This window comes from Hemiscyllium ocellatum, chromosome 14, assembly GCF_020745735.1.
Source record: "Hemiscyllium ocellatum isolate sHemOce1 chromosome 14, sHemOce1.pat.X.cur, whole genome shotgun sequence".
Lineage (NCBI taxonomy): Eukaryota > Metazoa > Chordata > Chondrichthyes > Orectolobiformes > Hemiscylliidae > Hemiscyllium > Hemiscyllium ocellatum.
Window position 1 is genome coordinate 69,664,849 of NC_083414.1, and position 21,289 is coordinate 69,686,137.

At 39.7% G+C, this 21,289-nt stretch overlaps 1 protein-coding gene across 1 annotated transcript in view; it reads right to left on the reverse strand.

The window, feature by feature from the left end:
* mst1 (macrophage stimulating 1) overlaps positions 1 to 21,289 on the reverse strand; it is a 63,492-nt gene that overhangs the window by 14,825 nt on the left and 27,378 nt on the right. The window contains exons 8-12 of the mRNA XM_060835253.1: positions 18,402 to 18,532; positions 17,731 to 17,833; positions 9,652 to 9,788; positions 7,465 to 7,500; positions 1,640 to 1,757 (exon numbers count right to left, since the gene is read on the reverse strand). Of these exons, the coding sequence (XP_060691236.1) occupies positions 1,640 to 1,757; positions 7,465 to 7,500; positions 9,652 to 9,788; positions 17,731 to 17,833; positions 18,402 to 18,532 (525 nt within the window). The remainder of the gene's footprint in view (positions 1 to 1,639; positions 1,758 to 7,464; positions 7,501 to 9,651; positions 9,789 to 17,730; positions 17,834 to 18,401; positions 18,533 to 21,289) is intronic.

Here is a 21,289-nt window from a genome sequence, read left to right on the forward strand (position 1 = left end):
TCACACTGTCCAATTCCACCTTCAGCATAAATACAATGTTTTCCTAGTTGCTAACAGTCTGATGAAGACTGGACCGGAAACATTGATCCTGCTTTCTCCCCCTAGATGCTGCCAGACCTGCTGAGTTTCTCCAGCAACTTCTGTTTTTCTTTCGAACCTCCAGCATCCACAGTTCTTCATTTTATTTTAATATTTTGGTACATTAGCCTTTGGATTCCCAACACAGGGGAGTGATAACTGGGATGGGAGGGATCTTGTAGCATGGGAGTCGTGGGGAAGGGGTTTAGAAACATGGATGGGCTCCTAGTAGCAGTTTCTCAGTTTTGCATTCATGAGACTGACAGCATCTCTGCTAACTGGTAAGACAGTGAATGTGCTGAAAATGTTGAAAAACATTAAGGATAGATAAGTCCCCTGGCATGAGATGGGATATATCCAAGGTTGCTACAGAAAGTGAAGGAAGTGATTGCTGCATCTTTGGCATCTTTGCATCCTCACTGTCCACTGGAGTACTGCTAAATGATTGGAGGGTGGCAAATGTTATTCTGTAGTTCAAGAAAGGGAATAGGGATAATCTTGGGAATTGCAGACCAGTCAGTCTTACGTCAGTGGTGGGCAAATTATTGGAGAGGATTCTGAGAAACAGAATTTATGATTACTTGGAAAACCATAGTTTGATTCGAAATAGTCATGCCTCACAAGCCTTAGAGAATTCTTTGAGGATGTGACAGAACACATTGGTAAAGTTAGTGCAGTGGATGTGATATACATGGATTTTAGCAAGGCATTTGATAAGGTTCCCCATGGTCGGCTCATTCTGAAAGTAAGGAGGCATGGAATACAGGGAAATTGGGCTGTCTGGATACAGAATTGACTGGTCCATAGAAGACAGAGGATGGAGAGTATTCAACCTGGAGCTCGGTGGCAGTAGTGTTCCACGGGGATCTGTTCTGGGAGCTGTGCTCTTTGTGATTTTGGTAAATGACTTGGATCAGGAAGTGGAAGGGTGGGTTAGTAACTTGGCCGATGATATGAAGGTTGGTGGAGTGGTGGATAGTGTGGAGGGCTGTTGTAGGTTTCAACAGAACATTGAAAGGATGCAGATGTGGCTTGAGAAGTGGCAGATGGAGTTCAACCTGGAAAAGTGTGAAGTGATTCATTTTGGAAGGTTGAATTTGAATACAGACTTAAAGGCAGGATGTGTGTTTTTTTTTAATCCCTCGCAGCTGTTTTTTTGTCAGAGTTTGGCTGGAGATATTGCCCACTTTTAAATCTATCTTTAGTTTCAGATTCCACTGGGATTTCATGGGCCATAGCTGCTGAGGGGAGGCAACATCACACACAGGAGCTTAATCTAGTTCTCGCCCATGTCAATCCAATATTGGTGAAACAGTGAATTATTGTCAAGTGAACAGTGGCTTTCATGACCGCAGCTGAGAGTCAGTCACAAACTGGCCAAACATTCAGACCTAAAATTTTCTCTGTCCATACAGAGTGGTGCCATTGTGTGATAGAGTATGTGGAGGACAATGTATCATGCTGGACACTCATCAAGTATTAAAGATACATGGATTAGGAGTATAAACTGATAGCAAAGGTACAGGCATTTTGGAAACAGACTACAACCTGGTCCAATTACCTGTTGCGAAGACTCACAGTCCAGGGAGAGTTACCAGGTGTGCCTCTTAATATACGACTCTTTTTGTTTTCCACTGGCCGGTCTTCCCGCCTACCGCATGACTCAAACTCGACTGAGGCTAAAAGGGGTACAGAAGCTAGTATTAAATACTACACACACTCATCCAAAGTACAGCGAGTGAACTGACCCAGGGGCAGCTTGCTAAACCCAATCTTGGCACACAAGCCAGGGAACAAGAAATAGGAAGAACCCCATGGACAATTCACCTCCCGAAACTCTATAAAAGAGAACTATCACTAGTATTAAAGGTATACCACTGCCGAGTCAGGTTACTAATATTAGACTTATGGTTATCTTAATAAAGAACTAGACCATGAAATTAAAGGAGCAGTCATCATGGGGTAGTATTGCACTCTGGTATTAAAATATAATTATTATGGAGTAGGACTACACTGTGCCATTAAAAGTCATTGCAAAGTAGATCTTGAAGTTACAGTCAGCATTAAGTAGGGCTACACCTTGATATTAAAAATACAGTCATTGTGGAGTAGGATTACATCTTAATGTTAAAGCTATAGTCACCTTGGATAACCAAATGGAAACAAATACTCTACTTGTCAATAAGAACAGCCAGGGATGACTAAAGATCTGAGGGACAACATAAGACATAAAACATAAAACATACAAGAATAAAATATAGCATAAATCTTGGCAAAGCGAATGATACATATAAAAGCAAAGGGTCACAAAACAGAAAACGAAGGCTAAAAACGAATATGAAAAGAAAACTGTGAAGTATATCAGGGCAACAATTATTTTAGAAAAAGATGTGGTGATAAACGGTATTGTGGGCCCTTAAACTAGTAATGGTGACAATGTGTTAATAATAATAAGGAAATGGCAGACATGCTGAGTTATTGCTTGTGTCAGTATTTATAGTAATGAAAGAAATCAACACATACTGAGAGAATAGTTTTCAATTGGGGACTCGCCATAATTAACGTATGCAATTTAGTAGTAGTGAAGAAAATAGTTAAGAATCATACAACACCAGGTTATAGTCCAACAGGTTTATTTGGGAGTACTAACTTTTGGAATGCTGCTCCTTCATCAGGTAGCTGTGGAGCAGGATCATAGGACACAGAATTTGTGGCACCCCAACACACACAAACGAAGTTGCATCAGGACATTATTCAAAAGGGCCACAACACACTGCAGTACACCAGAACTACAAAAAGAGGAAGAAGAACACCTATACAAGGTATTCACCAAAAACGAATACCCACGCAATTTAATCAACAGTTGCCTAAGGGAAAGACAACGAAATGAGGACATGCCACAACCCAAAGGACTGGCCACACTACCATACATCAGGAGCATTTCTGAACTGACAGCCAGACTGCTGCGACCACTAGGACTCATAACAGCACACAAACCAATAGCCACGCTCAGACAACAATTCACCAGGACAAAGGACCCGATACCCAGCATGAGCAAAACCAATGCAGTGTACAAAATCCCATGCAAGGACTGCACAAAATACTACATAGGACAAACAGGAAAACAGCTAACAACCCGCATCCATGAACACCAACTAGCCATGAAACGACATGACCAGCTATCCTTAGTAGCCGTACACTCAGATGACAAACAACATGAATTCGATTGGGACAACACCACTATTATAGGGCAAGCCAAACAGAGAACAGCCAGGGAATTCCTAGAGGCATGGCACTCATCCACAAATTCTATCAACAGACACATCGACCTAGACTCTACATACCGGCCACTGCAGCGGACAGCAACTGACAACCGGAAGCGGCAGATTCAAACCACTATAAATGCCAGAGGAATCAGCACAGAAGCGCTTCACAGGAGACTCCCAAGCACTGAGGATGTCACCTAGAAAGGGGACGAAACGTTTGCAACAAAAACTCCCAGCTCTGCAAACAGAACCACAACAACGAGCACCCGAGCTACAAATTTTCTCACAAACTTTGATGCAATATATAGTGAAAAAACCTAGATTGCTGTTTAGTCTTTCATCTTTTAGAATGAACTGCAGGTTTCCATTCTTTAATATGTAAATCCCAGAACTTCTTTCAAGTCATATTCTCAAGATAATTTAAGGTTTTATGTAAAAAAGGTGACATCTCAGCTCAGACAATACATTAAAGGTGTGAGGTTAGAATCTGTCTGTATTGCAATCTGACTTGTTCTATTTCCAAAGTAGGAATTTATAAAATGCCTTCAGGTTGTGTGCTTTTTGAACAAAATAAAATGTATCTGCAAATACAATTCTGAAAATGCAACTTCACTCCACAGAGCTATATTTGTATGTGCGTGCATGTGAGGGAGAGAGAGAGAGAGAGAGAGTGAGAGACTGTGTGCGTATGTGTGTGTGTTTGTTTGTGTGGGAGAGGAGAGTATATGATCACACCTTGAATGCATTGTCTGAGCTATGACACTTTGATCTTTTGCTATAAATTCCGTATCACATCATCCTGCCCCACTTGCTACCTAATGAACAAGCAGCGCTCTGAAAGTCAGTGCTTCCAAATAAACCTGTTGGACTATAACATGGCGTTGTGAGATTTTTAACTTTGCCCACCACAGTCCAACACTGGCACCTCCACATTAAAGAAAGTCGTGGCACTAAAGAAACTTCCAAGACAAGGTGATTTGCCTCCCAGTGTTTTAAAGGAAATGGGCAGAGAACTACAGTATTATAAACTTCCCTTCATTCAGGGATCACTCCTTTTGCTATTTAAGAAACGGCAGTGAGGGAAACCAGGTAACTTTAAACTTGTTAATTCGCCATCTATGATTGGGAATTTTCTATAATTAACACTGTGAAAACCTCTAGTACCTCCAGATGGTCAGGTAGGTTTACCTTGGATTTGTAACTGGGTCAGTCATACCTGATAAACCTAATTAAATTTCTTAAACAGTGTTCCCTTTAATGACCCTTAATTATGTAAGACCTATTTGTTGGAGTGCACAGTTGGACTGCCACATGGCCTCTTAAAGGGATAGCTGCTTCTGGGCTTTCCTCATTCTGCATTTCACAATTTCTGCCCAGTTACCCATCCACACAGAAGGCTGGAGGTGACTAAAGTAATGGGCAGGTGAATGTCAAGAGATATTATCCATTTGGACTTCCTGAAGGCATTTGATAAAGACCTTCTCAAGGACTGAGAGCTAATGGTGAAGCACATGGAATTGAAAGCAAGTAATTGACCTGGTTAGGAACATGGATGAGTGTGAGGAATAGAACAAAAGGACAATAGGCAAGTTCGCTTATTGGCAGCACGTCTCTCGTGATGTCCCACATGGATCAGTTTTGGGTCCTCAGCTGTTCTTTCTTTTTATTAATGACCTCAATGATGGGATAGAAAAACACATCTGCAAGTTTGCGAATGAACAAAGATAGGTGGTATTGTATGCAGTGTAGAAGTAAGTATTAAAATGACAAAGCGATATTAATTGATGAAGTGAATGGGTAAAATAGTGACAAATAGATTTCAAGACAGGAAAGTGTGAAACCATCCATTTTGGATCTAAAAATGCTCGAACAGAAAACCTATTAAATCAAGAAAAACTAGAAAAAGTTCAAGTCCAAGGGACTTTGGACTCCAGGTGCACAGATCTTTATAATGTCATGAAAAATACAAAAATAATCAACAAGTCTAATGGAATTCTGGCCTTGCTTCAGCTATATACCTGGTTGGGCACCATTGAGAGATACTGTGAGCATTTCTAGGCACTGCATTTGACAAAGTGATGTTAAACTTGGAAGTTCTATGAGAATGATATGACGATTCTATGAGTTAAGTCATAAGAGATTGCTTGCTAAAATTGGCATTGTATTTTCTGAAATTCAAAGGATTAATGAGTAATTCAATCAAAAAAATTCAAGATATTAAAAGATGAGGTAGACAGACAGAAACTAATCTGCTAGTTGAGGAATCTAGTAGTCGGGGACACAGCCTAAAATTGAGATGCAGACCTCAAAAGAAAAATTGGGAAACACTTCAACGCATAAAGAGTAGAAGAAGTTTGGAACTCCCTTCCACAAATAGGAATTAATGCTAGCTCAATTGTTAATTTTAAAACCTGAGATTGATAGATTTTTAAAACTGGTTCTTAAAGGATAACTGGCACTAAATGATAAAGAGACACAAGATGCGTATTTGAAGTTAGCTCATGGATCAGTGAAGAAATGGGGGCAAACTAGCCTCTTCCTGTTCCCATGTTCTTTGTGTGGTTCAGGAGAGATGAGAAGAAAGGTGAGCAGAGATGTAGAAAATGGGGCAGAACCCATCAAGTTCTGGTATACAATGGCACAGAATATTTGTTTGAGAAAGCAGGAACACATGACAGAAATACAAGTTTCATCAATAGGACAGATGAAAGAGAGATATTGGGTGAATGGAATGGAATCCACTCAAAAAGTGGGCATTGAGAAGTATAGTCAAGATAGCTGTGGAAATAAGTGGGTTTATTAGTTAACAGCATTAGTATCATAGTCTTGTATGCCTTGGCATCACAAGTGCACACCTAAATGTTTAACTCCAGAAAAGAGGATATTGAAAGGGAAGAGAAGGGAAGCATCATAGATGGACAACCAAAAAAGGTACAAGAGGGAGGGAAATGTGAAGCAAAAAGATGATTTTCTTCCAGTCAGGACAAGGGCAGGAAGCAGCATTGATACAGTCATCACTGGAAAGGTGAGGGGGGCCCTGATTTGGATTGTCATAAAGTCAAGGAGTTTTATAGCGTGGAAGAGGCCATTTAGCTTATTTTGTCTGTCATCAAATACCAATCTATTCTAATCCCACTTCCCAGCATTTGTATCATAGTCTTGTACGCCTTGGCATCACAAGTGCACATCTAAATGTTTCTTAAATGTCTTTAGGGTTCCTGTTCCTATGACTCTTTTAAACAATGTGTTCCAGATGCCCACCACCTTCTGGTTGAAAACCCTTTTCTTCTTAATCCTATCCAAAACTTGTGCCTCTTACCTTAACATTGTGCCCTGGCTACTGATTCCTCTGTTAAAGGGGAATGGTTTCTTCCTGTCTAACCTGTGAATGCCTCTCAGAGCTTTGTACACTTCAATCACATTCCCTCCATCCTTCTCTGCTCCCAGGGAAAACAACCCCAACCTATCTCATCTCCCTTCATTGCTGTATCACCCCATCCCTGGCAATATCAGCTAAGAAATATTCTGTGTTCTCTTACTATCTAAACATAACATAAATTAGGTATGTGTATTCCGTTTACTTGAAGATCTCTACTGAGTTTTCTTACTAAATTAAACTAGTAAATAAAGTGCAGTGTAATCTCTAGACACATCATGCTCATAGAGTGACAGTGCAGAGTCACTGTGACTCCTGGTTATGTGATGACCTCCAAGTACTTGGCTAACCTACATGTTGAACCTCTTAAAGAGACATCACTCTAATGTTCCACATTTTCCAAAATGGAATTAAGATCTTATGGGTTCCAGTACCAACACGTTTAACTGGAGACACAACCCTCTTTCTGACCTTTCTGCTAGTGAAAAGAGTTTCTCCTTGTCTGCTCCATCAAAAAAAAAGCCTATAATTTTGATACAGCAAGTAAATCTCTCCATAACCTTTTCTGCTCTAAAGAAAATGATCCCAGCTTTTCCCATCTCCCCATTTCTTTAAAAGATCTTGTCAAATTTGACCCAATGGTTCATTTCTGGGAGATCAAAGCTACTCAATGTAACCATGAAGACATATTCTGCTTTCTTTTTGCTTCTGTTTGTAAGTTCAGCTGCTGCTCTCCTCAGTTACCTGGATCCTCCTTGTTTGTTGATTTGGCATGTCCGTCTGTAATTGAAACAGATGATCATTGCACAATTAGAATAAGTTTAACTGGAAATTCCTCTGCAAATGTGATCTTTGAGGAATCCTGTTCTTGTGTCTATGATTTGAGAGGAGTAGAGAGTTAGTCACATTCCATACTAACAACCTGACAATCGCTGATCACCAGGCACAGGAAAAAGGAAACTGAGACATCAGGCCTCTGCCCCTTCCAATTTTCACAAGACATAGACCTACAGTGTGGGAACAGGCCCTTCGGCCCAGCAAGTCCACACTGACCCCCCGAAGAGTAACCCACTCAGACCCATTCCCCTCTTACTCTACATTTATCCTAACTAATGCACCTAATCTACAAGTCCCTGTACGCTATGGGCAATTTAACATGACCAATCCACCTAATCTGCACATCTGTGGGCGGCACGGTGGCACAGTGGTTAGCACTGCTGCCTCACAGCGCCTGAGACCCAGGTTCATTTCCTGACTCAGGCGACTGACTGTGTGGAGTTTGCACATTCTCCCCGTGTCAGCGTGGGTTTCCTCCGGGTGCTCCGGTTTCCTCCCACAGTCCAAAGATGTGCGGGTCAGGTGAATTGGCCATGCTAAATTGCCCGTAGTGTTAGGTAAGTGGTAAATGTAGGGGTATGGGTGGGTTTCGCTTCGGCGGGTCGGTGTGGACTTGTTGGGCCGAAGGGCCTGTTTCCACACTGTAAGTCTAATCTAATCTTTGGACTGTGGGAGGAAACCAGAGCACCCAGAGGAAACCTACACAGACACTGGGAGAATGTGCAAACTCCACTCAGTCAGTCGCCCAAGGCTAGAATCAAAACCAGGTCCCTGGCGCTGTGAGGCAGCAGTGCTAACTCAGCCAAAGGCACTGACAGTAAAACAACCAGAGTGCACCCACCCGGTGAATGTCCCAGGCTATAGAAAATCTTCACTTATACAACAGTAACATTTCTGTGACTGTAATGTAGCATGTGTGTGTAATCTCAGACACTGTGTGCCCCCTGTAATACAGTACACCATCTCTGTGCCTGCTCCGTGGACACACTACTTCTTGTATGTGCTGTGAAACAATGTACTGATTTCCTAAGGAGTGCCAATGGAATCTCATGTAGTTTGCCACTCCTCTTCCCCTTTTTTTAATGATAGGAGAGAGCTTCATATTTCTCGAAAGGAATTTCCAATATGGGTTTTCTTCAGAAATGCGGAGTGCTTCCAAGCCGACAGTTCACTTGTCATGCTGAACTGTGGGAAGGCAAACTCCCTATGCCCCCTTTCACAGCAGTCAGCTGCCGCATTCGGAAATTTACAGGGCCAGAATCTCAGACTGTCAAATAGTAAATACACAAGGTAAGTGTGAGGTTAGTGTGTCAGATGGATAGGGAGTAAGGTGCGAGGGATATAAGTTGTCAGTTAGGTAACAGGAGGAAGGATATCAGGGTGTGAGGTGCCAGATGGGAAGAATGCCAAGTGGGTAAAATGCCAAGTAAGTAGGGGTTAGAGTGCCAAGGACAGCTCCCAGGAAATTAAATGGGGTGGGGGAGTGATCAGGTACAGATTGGGGAAGGCACTGGAATAGGCAAAGGGGTTTGGGCTGTGAATGGTAAAAGGGAGGGGTGAGCCTGGAATGAAGGGAGTGTTTTATGAATAATTATTTAATTAATTTCATTAGTGTCTCCAAATTCTCCAGTTTTAATGGAAACTTTCAGACTGAGACTGTCCTGTGCCTGTAAATGTGTGACACCATATCTGTAATGCAATGTTAACTCTGTGCCCATAATGTATTATACTATCTTTGTAATGTACATTATCTCTGTGAATGGTGATGCTACATCTGTGCCTGTAAAGCGCAATCCTAGCTCTGTCATATGTGGAATGCATGGCAATATCTCAGTAATTGAGGATGATTTCTCTGTGATAATGTAATATTGACACTAACCCTGTGACATGTGATATTACTACTCAAATGTGACACTTTTCTGTCTCTGATTAAAGAAAAGTTGTATACTATAAATAGCCTGTATTTTGGCCTGTTGTCCAGCTGAAATAGTTTCCATTCATTCTGTGATCATAACTGTCCAATTTGTATTGCAAACACATGTTTAAATCTCTGATCCCCATTCAGCCAGTTAATAATGACAGTTGGTCTCTTACTGCAAGTACGAATGGCACAATAATCCCACTGCACTTTGGGATCACTGGTGTAACACCAGGGCCCATGACTGTCGCCATCAGGGTTTCGACAATAGTTTTTTAGAAGACCAGCATTAGGGTGAGTCTGAGGAGTCACTCTATGGGAGAAAGAATATTAGGAAACTGTCAGGGTGTGGGAGAAATTGAGCAAAAATCTCAGTAAAAAAGAACAAAGTTCAAATTGACATGAATCCCAGTAATATAGACAAAATAACCAATTTAAAAGATAATAATACTTGAGGTGAACAAAGCTAAAAATTAATACTGCTCAAAACACAAGGGCCCTGAAATTAGGAAATCATTAATCCCAACACAATCTACATAGGTAAGATAAATCTCAACAACATCCATAGTCCCTGCAACTAACACTTTCCAAAAATATACATAATCCATTTAATATACAATTACCCAGTAATATACATGGTCCCAGTGATTAATGCTCATCCCAGTAATATATATATATTATATACATATAGTCTCTGAGATTAACGTTAATTCCAGTAAAATACAGTGTCTATGATTATCACTGATCCCAGTAACATATACAGTTCCTGTGATTATCACTGATCCCAGTGTAATCTTCAGTCCCTGTGATTATCACTGAACCCAGTGACATATACAGTCCCTGTGATTATCACTGATCCCAGTAACATATACAGGCACTATGATTATCACTGATCCCTGTAATATACACATTCCCTGTGATTATCACTGATCCCTGTAATATACATAGTCCTAGTCATTAACACTAATCCCAGGGATATGCACAGCCTTTGTGCTTCATACTCATCCCAGTAAACAATCATATCAGAAATGTTAAAAATCCCAGCTATTAACACCATTATCAGTAATAGATATTATGCTAGTAATTAACATAATTCTTAGTAATATTATACAACAATATCCATGATGAATACTAAGGCTAGTTTGCTACATATGCAGTCCCTGTGATTAACACTGATCTCAGTAATTTAAACAATTGCCCCTGCAATTAACACTAACATCAATAATATACATAGTTCCTGTGCTTAACATTATTCCCAATGACATACATGCTCCCAGTGATTTACACCCATCCATGTAATAGACAATCCCTGTGACTAACACTCTTCCCAATGATATAAACAAGCAACTGTAATTAATACAATTCCCAGTCCCAGGTTATGTACAAAATCCCCAGATTTGTGCATATTCTGAGTTAAATACACATGCCCTGTGATTAACTAAGATGAAGAGAAATTTCTTTATCCTGAGTGGTGTACCTCTGGAATTCTCTGCCACAGAAAGCAGTTGAGGCCAAAATATTGAATGTTTTCAAGAAACAGTTAGATATTATTCTTAGGGGTATGAGAATGAGAATTTTTTTACTTCAATATGGTTAAATCAATAAGCTTCACTGGGACAATCTTGCTTGAGTCTTAAATTTCTACACAAAAACTAGTAGATTCTGGTCAGAATATATTAGTGTCTCTTATTATTAAGCCAGATAACAGCTTAAACAGGTCTCCTAGTTGTTTTAAATACTCATTCCTAGGCGTTAGTGTATAATACAATGCTGTCCAAATAAATTTGGCACTTTAGTTACTATTTGATTCATAATTCCTTGGAATCTTGTTGGGACATTTTTAAATCCATTCAACATTAATATACCCTATTTTCTGTAACATAGCTTGATATTGCCTTAGCTTTTGATATAAGTAGTATTTGCCAATACCCTTTCAATAATCAATCTTAGAAAAACATGAAGCACTACCAACCATAGCAATACAATCTTCTAACTGAAGAATTGGGTACAAATCTATCTTTATTCTTGCATTTACTCTTCTGTAAACTGTATAAGGTTAGCTGACCCATCTGATTTCGAAACTAATCCACTGCTAAACTCCAACTGCTTTGCTTAGGTTCAATCTGTTTTTGAACAAGTGTTGAATCTCCATTTCCACCTGAGGTTTTCTTTCCTGGCTTAACCAAGAGGGTGTTGTTTTCTCTATACGGATTCCCCTACAGCCACATCATGTCTGGCTAACATGGTACATTTAAGTGTATGTCTGCAGATTTCTTTGAATTTCCTAAGTAACCTTATTAGGTCTTCTTGTTATCCTCTCTCTAGTACGAAAATATGTTGGCTAACTGTCCAAGTATTTCAGTATTAGCTAGTTAAATTGTCAGAGATTCACTTTGTGAACTGTTTACTTTTCCTCTACCTTATTCTTACTGTCCATGTCATTCCCAATCCTCTAACTAACTGACATACTTATTCTTTCTTATTTTCTTCCAGCTGTTGATATTGCTTCAACATATTTACATGACATAATAAATTCTTGTTCTTACAATCAAGAGTTTCTATCAGATACATCACTTTTCTAACCCTCCTCACCACCTTGTAGGAACCACTGAATCTCACATTCAGAAGCTCATATTGTAAAGGTAATAAGCATAACACATCATGGCCTGTTTGAAATGTTCCTCTTGTAGCATGCTTGTATGCCCTTTACTCTTTGCCTGTGAAGTTTTCAAATGATCCTGTGCTGTTTTGTATCCTCCCATGAATATCTGAAGAAATGTGCACATGTAATCCCAACATTGTATAAGACTCTGGTGCGGCCGCATCTGGAGTATTGTGTGCAGTTTGGGTCGCCATACTATAGGAAGGATGTGGAGGCACTGGAACGGGTGCAGAGGAGGTTTACCAGGATGTTGCCTGGTATGGTAGGAAGATCGTATGAGGAAAGGCTGAGGCACTTGGGGCTGTTTTCATTGGAGAAAAGAAGATTTAGGGGTGACTTGATAGAGGTGTACAAGATGATTAGGGGTTTCCTCATTCCTGATGAAGGGCTCTGGCCCGAAACGTCGAATTTCCTGTTCCTTGGATGCTGCCTAACCTGCTGTGCTTTAACCAGCAACACATTTTCAGCAGTTTAGATAGGGTTGACCATGAGAACCTTTTTCCACGTATGGAGTCAGATATTACGAGGGGGCATAGCTTTAAATTAAGGTGTGGTAGATATAGGACTGATGTTAGGGGTAGATTCTTTACTCAGTGTGAGTTCATGGAATGCCCTGCCAGTAACAGTGGTGGACTCCCCCTCTTTATGGGCATTTAAACAGGCATTGGATAGGTATATGGAGGAAAGTGGGCTAGTGTAGGTTAGGTGGGCTTGGATCGGCGCAACATCAAAGGCCGAAGGGTCAGTACTGCGCTGTATTTTTCTATGTTCTATGTTCTATATTTGGAGTTCATCACTTTGCATTAAAAACTTAACTAATTTTAACTGATCTTTTGATCTCATCACCCAGATTAATTTGAATGGATGAGACCCAGTAGATTTATTTGGGGAATCTCTGGTAGTGAGGAGTAAGAAATCTAATCATTTGTCCCAAACCTGTGGGTATTAATGAGAATGAAATAATTGTTTTGGGAATCTGCTGGTAATTCTCCAAAGCTCACTGTGTTTATTGATGACAGGTGGTGGACTTCAACTACACTATACCCAGATTACTGATCATGTCCTGAGAAAGCTTAGATATCATGTTAGAAGCTTGATCTGATTGTATTCAAATTGAGAGCCCATTGTGCATAAAAAGAACTGAATTAGGTTTTCCGTCACTACCTTGGCTATAACTGCCCTTAAACAAAAAGCTTCCTGAAATTGGATTGTCATATCCACAACTTTAAGGATGTTGTCCTGTATGCATTTTTGATACTGGCCCTGCACAATTCTCAAACACTCAAGTAAATGGTTTTGCAAAAACTTAAATGGGAAGTAAAGGTGCCAGTCAGATTACATTATGACATTTTCCCAACAGCTTGGTGTTTATGACATAGAAGGGTACTACTACTTTATGAAGTCTTAGCCAAATAAAATGCCTGATTATTAATGCTTGAGACTTCTCTATTCTTACACATCCTGCCATAAGAGGTTCATGTGCTATTTACAATATGTCATGTCAGTATTTGGCTGTACTGGAAATTGGGGTTCTCTTTAAAACAGTTCTTTTAATGCTCCATATTTAGTATTTCCAGCATAGCGTGAGATCTCATTTAACTGTTACAGTTGTGATATAAACAAAAGAGTTTTTGGGCAACACACTACCTTAATACGAAGGCAATGTTTGGGAAAATAAGGAATGAAAACTAACCTTTGGATTGAGGTGGGCAAAACAGTATGAATAGTTGCCCATGATCATTGGCTAAAAGAATTTGGACTGTTGACTGACACAATGTAAGCTACCAGCTCCTAGAAATGGGGTATGTCAGGGGCAGAGGGTAATCCTCACCAGGTAGTCAATATGGGCAGCAATCCTTGCCAAGGAATTGTCTCTTCCAGATGGAAAACGAAGAGGAGGAAAAAGACCCAGGGAAGAGCTCCCTCATGCTTCGACTGGCAAGCAGGGTGCTGCCTTCACAAGTTAACAGAATCTCCTCTGCCCACAGGCTACTTGTCCTCTGGTCTCAGTAAACCATCCTCAAAAGCCATGCATATACACTTTCTTTGTCTAATTAACTACTGTATCAAATCTGAATTACTGTTACTTAGCAAAATCAATAAACTATCTGAAAATTCCTTACAAATAGTTGACTGTCCATCTGAGGTAACTGTGATCACGAACCCCCAAAATCAACAGGCAGTACCTCCATCTGATCAACAACCATCTATTCCGCAGCCCTAGGTGTGTGAGGATGTCTCCACTTCCTCGTCAGAACTGTGTTTTTACAACATACTGGAACACCTTCAGCCTCAGTGTGAGCTTTGTGTGCTCACTTACTTAACTTTCGATCAGCTTTCTGAATCTCAATTAGCGAAGACTTTCTGTGATTTAACCTTCACATCCACCAATCATTATCTAGGAGAAAATCAACTCCCTCCACAGGCTTTTTGTTTTAACAACAAGAACTACGACCATTTCTCCAGACAACAAGTCACATTCCAATTTTACATTACATAACGAAACTAGGATGTACTCTTCACTTATTCTATTTACTAATACTTTGGCTTTTATTGCGCTCTGAAGGAAACATTAAATCCTTCAGCAAGAGTTTGAGTAGCTCTTTTGTCTCTCAGTATTGTTATAGGCTTGACGTCATTCAAAGAAAAAGGAGGCAAAAAGTGTTTACATCTCATCTAACACATTTATTTTACTTACACTCTCAGTCTTTGCCTCCAGTTTCCTTGCTGAAGTTATAGCTACAATTTGATCAGTGACATTTTCCTTTAGAATTTTCTTTTTGGAGCTCCTCTTACAAACCCCATCAAATCCCCTGGGCTTCCCCTGTAACTTCCACATCGATGTCTCACTTTATTACAATGAAAACACTTAGGACCTTGATTTTCACCTCCAACCTCAGCAACTTTCTTTCTGATCTGAAGAGGGAATACCCGGGCATTCTTAGCTGTCATTTTTCACTGTGATCACTTCTCTTCCTTTCACTGTCACTAGCCTTTTGAGTTTATGGTGGTGATGAAAAATAGGGTTATACTTTTTATTCTTGAGCTCACAATCATTAGCCATTATTCCTTCCTGTCCAGCAATTGTAACCTGCTGGTCTTTATCTTGGGTTTTAAGTACAAAAAGTTTTAAATTCTCTGAAATGAATGATCTCTCTGAGAGCTTCATTTGTAGGATTTACTGTCAACACCAATTCTCACCTGTCAAAACAACTTTGTCTTGCCATTCAAGTTCAGTATAAGTTTTCCCAGGCAGTTCCCTGAAATTTTTGCCTATATGCTTCAGGAACTAAATCATACACTGCCCAGATCGGCTCTTTGTTTTTTACAAACAGCACCATAATCAATTTAAACCTTCTCTGACAGTGAAACTGATCCTTGTGAGCAATGTCCATAGAGTCATAGAGATGTACAGCATGGAAACAAACCCTTTGGTCCAACCCGTCCATACCAACCAGACATCCCAACTCAATCTAGTCCCACCTGCCTGCACCCGACCCATATCCCTCTAAACCCTTCCTATTCATATACCCATCTAAATGCCTTTTAAATGTTGTAATTGTACCAGCCTCCACCACTTCCTCTGGCAGCTCATTCCATACACACACCACCCTCTGCCTGACAAAGTTGCCCCTTAGGTCCCTTTTATATCTTTCCCCTAAACCCTCTAGTTCTGGACTCCCCCAACCCAGGGAACAGACTCTGTCTATTTACCCTAAACTTGCTACTCATGATTTTATAAACCTCTATAAGGTCACCCCTCAGCCTTCGATACTCCAGGGAAAACATCCCTAGCCTTTTCAGCCTCTTCCTATAGCTCATATACTTGAACCCTGGCAAAATCCTTGTAAATTTTCTCTGAACCCTTTCAAGTTTCACATCCTTCCGATAGGAAGGAGACCAGAATTGCACGCAATATTCCAACAGTGGCCTAACCAATGTCCTGTACAACTGCAATATGACCTCCCAACTCCTGTACTCAATACTCTGACCAATAAAGGAAAATATATCAAATGCCTTTTTCACTCTCCTATCTACCTGTAACTCTACTTTCAAGAAACTATGAACCTGCACTCCAAAGTCTATTTGTTCAGCAACACTTCCCGGGACCTTACCATTACGTGTATAAGTCCTACTCTGATTTCCTTTAGAAAATACACAGTAAAACACAGTTCCAATGATTTACCCTAATCTTAGTAACATACACAGTCATTGATCTTAACCTAATTACCAGAAATAGACACAATTACATTGATTAACATTACTCGTAGCACTGTAAATAGTGCCCCTAATTAACACTAATCTTTGTTAGACATACAAACAATGCTTAAATCTATTTCCAGTAATATACACAGCTCCAGTAATTAACATTATTCCCTGTAGTATACACAGATCTGGTTATTAACCCTAATCTCAGTTACTGTACGTACACAATACCAGTGAATTACACAAATCCCAGTAATATACACACTCCGTGTGATTATTGCAAATCCCATTGATATACACAGTCCCACGATTAAGACTCATTCACATTATTAATACGCATAGTTCAGTTGAATAATTCTGATCTCAGTTACCATACAATACTATACACACTCCCAGTGAGTGACACAAAGCTTAGTTATATGCGCATTCCTGGTGATTAACTCTAACTCCAGTTATCTACATTGTCCCTGCAATTAACAGTATGCCCAGAAATATACTCACAGTCCATGTGATTAACATGGACCTCCAGTAGCATACATATCCCTGTGATTATCATAAATCCCAATTATACACACAAATCCCCAGGATTTACACTATTCTTAGACACTAACCTATTGCTTATAATTAATATTAATCTCAGTAATAGGCACAGTGTCTGTGATTAACACTGTATCTTGTAAAATACACACACAGTTTATGTGATTAATATGGCTCCTAATAACATACAGTTCCTGTGATTAATATTAATCCCAATGATAGACACAAATTCCTATGATTTACAGAATCCCAGTTATAGATGAAAATCCCTCCGTTTAACACATTTCTTCATAACAGGCACAGTGCTCATGATTAATACTCACCTTAGTAATAGGCATGGTGCCTGTTTTCAATACTAATCTGAGTAACAGCTGTCAGCAATAACCATGGCACCTCTGATTAACACTCATCTCAGTACTGAACAGAGTACCTGGCATTACAGTTAATTTTAGTAACAGTCACAGTTCCTGTGGTTAATACTAACCTTAGTAAAAGGCACAGTCCCTCTTATTACTACTGATCTCAGTAATAGCACAACACCTGTGATTAATGCTAATTTCAGTAATAATTTGCTCACAAGTATTAAGTGGCATTTTAAAAGTCATAATCTAATAAACAAATCAATAGGGGCTTACTTAAAACAGCAATTGTAACAGAGCAAATTGTTTCCATGTGCACACATAAGCCAGACTGACCAATTGGTCACAGTCATAACATTTTATAAGCACAGTCCTTCAAAACAAAGTTTCTTAAAGGCAAGGCACACATAAAGGAGCAAAGGCACATTCTGAACAATATTCTGATCTTAATGGCTGCATCAGAAGGCTTTTAACAGTGTGATATTGCCTACCGTGGTCTGTGAGGACTATTTGTGTTCCACATTTGGCAAGGGATTCCCTTCCTGGTTTTACTAACAAATCCTCGGTACGTTGTCCCATTTCCAATGTAACAATCTGGGATGGAACAAGGGTTAGTGTAAATTAGCATTCTGGCAATTTAGGAACAAATAGGGAGTAATATTCTGAGGGCAACTGCCAATACGTTGTCATTATCAATAGCAAATAAAACAAAAGCATTTATCCCTCAGTCAGAGCTTGCTGCATAAGTGCTGCCTCAATCAGCGAGTACTCACTCTTGCTTGGACAATGCTGTCTCTCTCGGTCAGTGATCTCTCAGTGTGATCTTTCACAGCCTTTGGTCAGTTCCAATTACAGATTCTTGCTTCAATGCTGTTAGTCAGGTGACATTACCTGACCCCCTTATTGTCCCCATTAGTAACTATCGATTCTCCTAGACTGATTGTTATCCAATCCCGTGTCTTCGCTCTCCTTGGGCTCCACCTCTACCTATTCTTTTCTCTTTACCCCCTCCCTTCACCCTATCTTCTACATAAAAAACAACTTTTATCATCTGAGGAAGGGTCAATGGACCCAAAATGTTAACTCTGATTTCTCTCCACAGATGCTGCCAGACTTGCTGAGCGTTTCCAGCAATTTCAGTTTTTGTTGGTGTTGACATTACCTTCAGGTTCAATGTCATCATTGCAGCGTTCAAGTTGGAAACAGAAGGCAGTCCGGACCCCGCGATCTTTCGTGAAACACCATGGGGCTTCGGAACCATCTGGATTTCGGCAGTAATTCTCCTCCAACCCCCTGGAACAACAAATTAAATTCTGGTCTGGAACTTCTACTTCATGAATAGACAACGCCAGGCCCTCTCAAAATATTTTGCAGCAAGCAAACTGATTTTGAAGTCTGACCTTGCTGCTTTGTGAGAAACTCAGCAGCCAATTTTCATAAACTGAAGTCCCATATGTAGCAATGTAATAATTCCTAGACTATCTCATTTTAGAATACTAATTGAGGGTTACTGTCCAAAATATATAGGGGAGAGCTTTCTTAATACTCTTCTGAATAATGTCAATGGGATTTCCACATCTACCTGAGGGAGTAGATAGCATTTTTATTTAATATCTCTGAAGGTTGGCACCTCCTACTCCCATTGCCAGATTTGAAGCAAAAACCTTCAGTTTTGGGAGTCATTGAACCAAGGGAGAGGGGCACTTGGGTATGAAACTGTGCCACGTAGTAGCTGTGAATGCATCTCAATGTAAACACGGGCTGTGATGCAACCTATTTTACAACGCTACTCCAGAAGTGGAGCTGCTATATTTAACACTGAACTGCCTATTTATACACATGTCCTGTTATTTATTCATACATATTGGAAGGTAACACTGACCAGAATCAGCTTGAATGGTGATATTGGCAAAAACATTGTTTCATTAAACACCAAGCTCCCTGGTTTCTCCACCAGAGCATTTAAGGCAAACCTTTCTGAAGAACAGATTTAAAAACAGTTCACAGCAGGGTAAATTACAAATGGCACAGATAGATAGATGGTTCTCATAACAGAATTGTACTTAAATGATGTAAGAGCAAGTTTACTCAAGATCTTAAATTCAACATGATAGTGAGCAAACTTAATAGGCAAACATCATAGGAGCAAAATGCATCCTGTGTATAGCAAACAGTAGCAAAACAACCAATAGACAGACAGAGATAAGGGTTTGAGATTGAGCAAAATAATATCTAGGCTAGAAAAGGGAGTGGACAGAGAGAGAGAGAGAAAGATGGGATAGACAGAAAGGTAATGCAAAAAATAATAATAAGGAAAGAGACATATGGAGAGAAGTAAGAGATAACAAATATCCAAGAAAGGGACTGATATATCTTTAAAGATTAAAGGCTAAAGGGATACAAGAAGAAAATGGGAATATGACATTGACGTAAAGGATCAGTCACGATCATACTGAATAGTGGAACAGTCCTGAATCACCAACTCTTGCTGTTAGGTTTGATGTATAAGGAGACAGAAAACTGATAAAGACAGAGCGAACATAGGTAGAATGAGCACAAGTTGATAAAGAAAACAGATCGAAAAAGAGATCATGTTTAGAGCGAAAAGTGACAAATACAGAGGGGCAATGGATAAAGAGAGAGGGATATCAGAAAGAGAAAATTAACAGATAGATGAGAAGAAATGATTGATAATGGATAGAAAGAATAATAATAGACAAAGATATAATGCATTGAGCGAGAAAACAGGTAAAGGAAAGCAAGAGAAAAAGTAACAGATGGATTGAGAAAATAAAGAGTAAAAGACCTTGAACAGGTTGAGAAAATAAAGAGAGAGAAAGGACAGAGTTAGATAATCGATAAACAGAGAGGGATGGTGGATCAGGAAAGTGGCAGAGACAAGGAAGAGGGGGGCAATGGACACAGAGGGAGAAAAGTAATGGATAGATAAATGGAGAAAAAAAGACAGAGAGGGGGGAAACATTCTGACATAGAGATCATTCTGAGGGAGGTAATGTATAGAAACAGAGATAGCACATAGAGAGAGAGATAACTGATCAAAAAGGGATGAGATAACAGGTTAAGAGAAGGAAACAGAGAGATAAGGGCTAGAAAACGCAAAATAACAAAAGGACAGTGAAAATGGATAGAAGAAAGACAACAGACAGATAGAGATAGCATTTAGAAAGACATAATGAATGGAGAGGTAATGAATAGAGAGCAAAATAACAGCTAGAGAGAAAGAAATAATGCATAGAGAATAGATAAGGGATAAAGTGAGATAATGGACAGACAGGTAATGCATATAGAGTGAAAGGTAATGAATAGATGGAGAAAGTGGACATAGAAAAAAAGTTTTGAGAGAGAGAGATAAATGATATAAAGTTAATGTGTAGAGTGTGATAGCAGATCAAAATAAGGATTGATAACAAATAGAGAATAGGTGGGGAAAAAGAAGAGTTAACAAATACAGGGAAAGGGATAATGGATAGAGGGAGAGGGTTAATGGATAAATGGGGAAAGCACTTAGACAGATAGCAAATATAAAGCATGATATAATGGACAGAAAAAGAGAAATAACAGACATAAAGAACGAGATAATAGAACAAGATGATGGATTGTGAGAAAAAGATGATAGATAGAGGGAGTAATATAATGGATAACAGATAGAGGAAGATATGAGGGATAAAGAGGAATAATGCATAGAGAGAGGGGTAACAGATGATGGGGGAAAGATAATTGCAAGAGGTAGAAAAAGGGAGAGAAATCATATAGAGAAAGATTACAGCTAGGTCATGGCTGGAGAGAGAAATAGCTGGTAGATAATTAGTAGAGAAGGAGGTGAGGACAGATAGAAAGAGGGATAACAGAATGAAAATTATAGCAATTATAAAGATAGCGAGACAATGGACCAAAAGAAAGAGGTAATAGATTGAGAGGGGGAGAGAGAGAGAGAGAGAGGGGGGGGGGGGGGGAGAGACAGAGAGAGAGAGAGAGAGAGAGAGAGACAGAGAGAGAGAGAGAGAGAGAGAGTGTGTGAGAGAGAGGGGG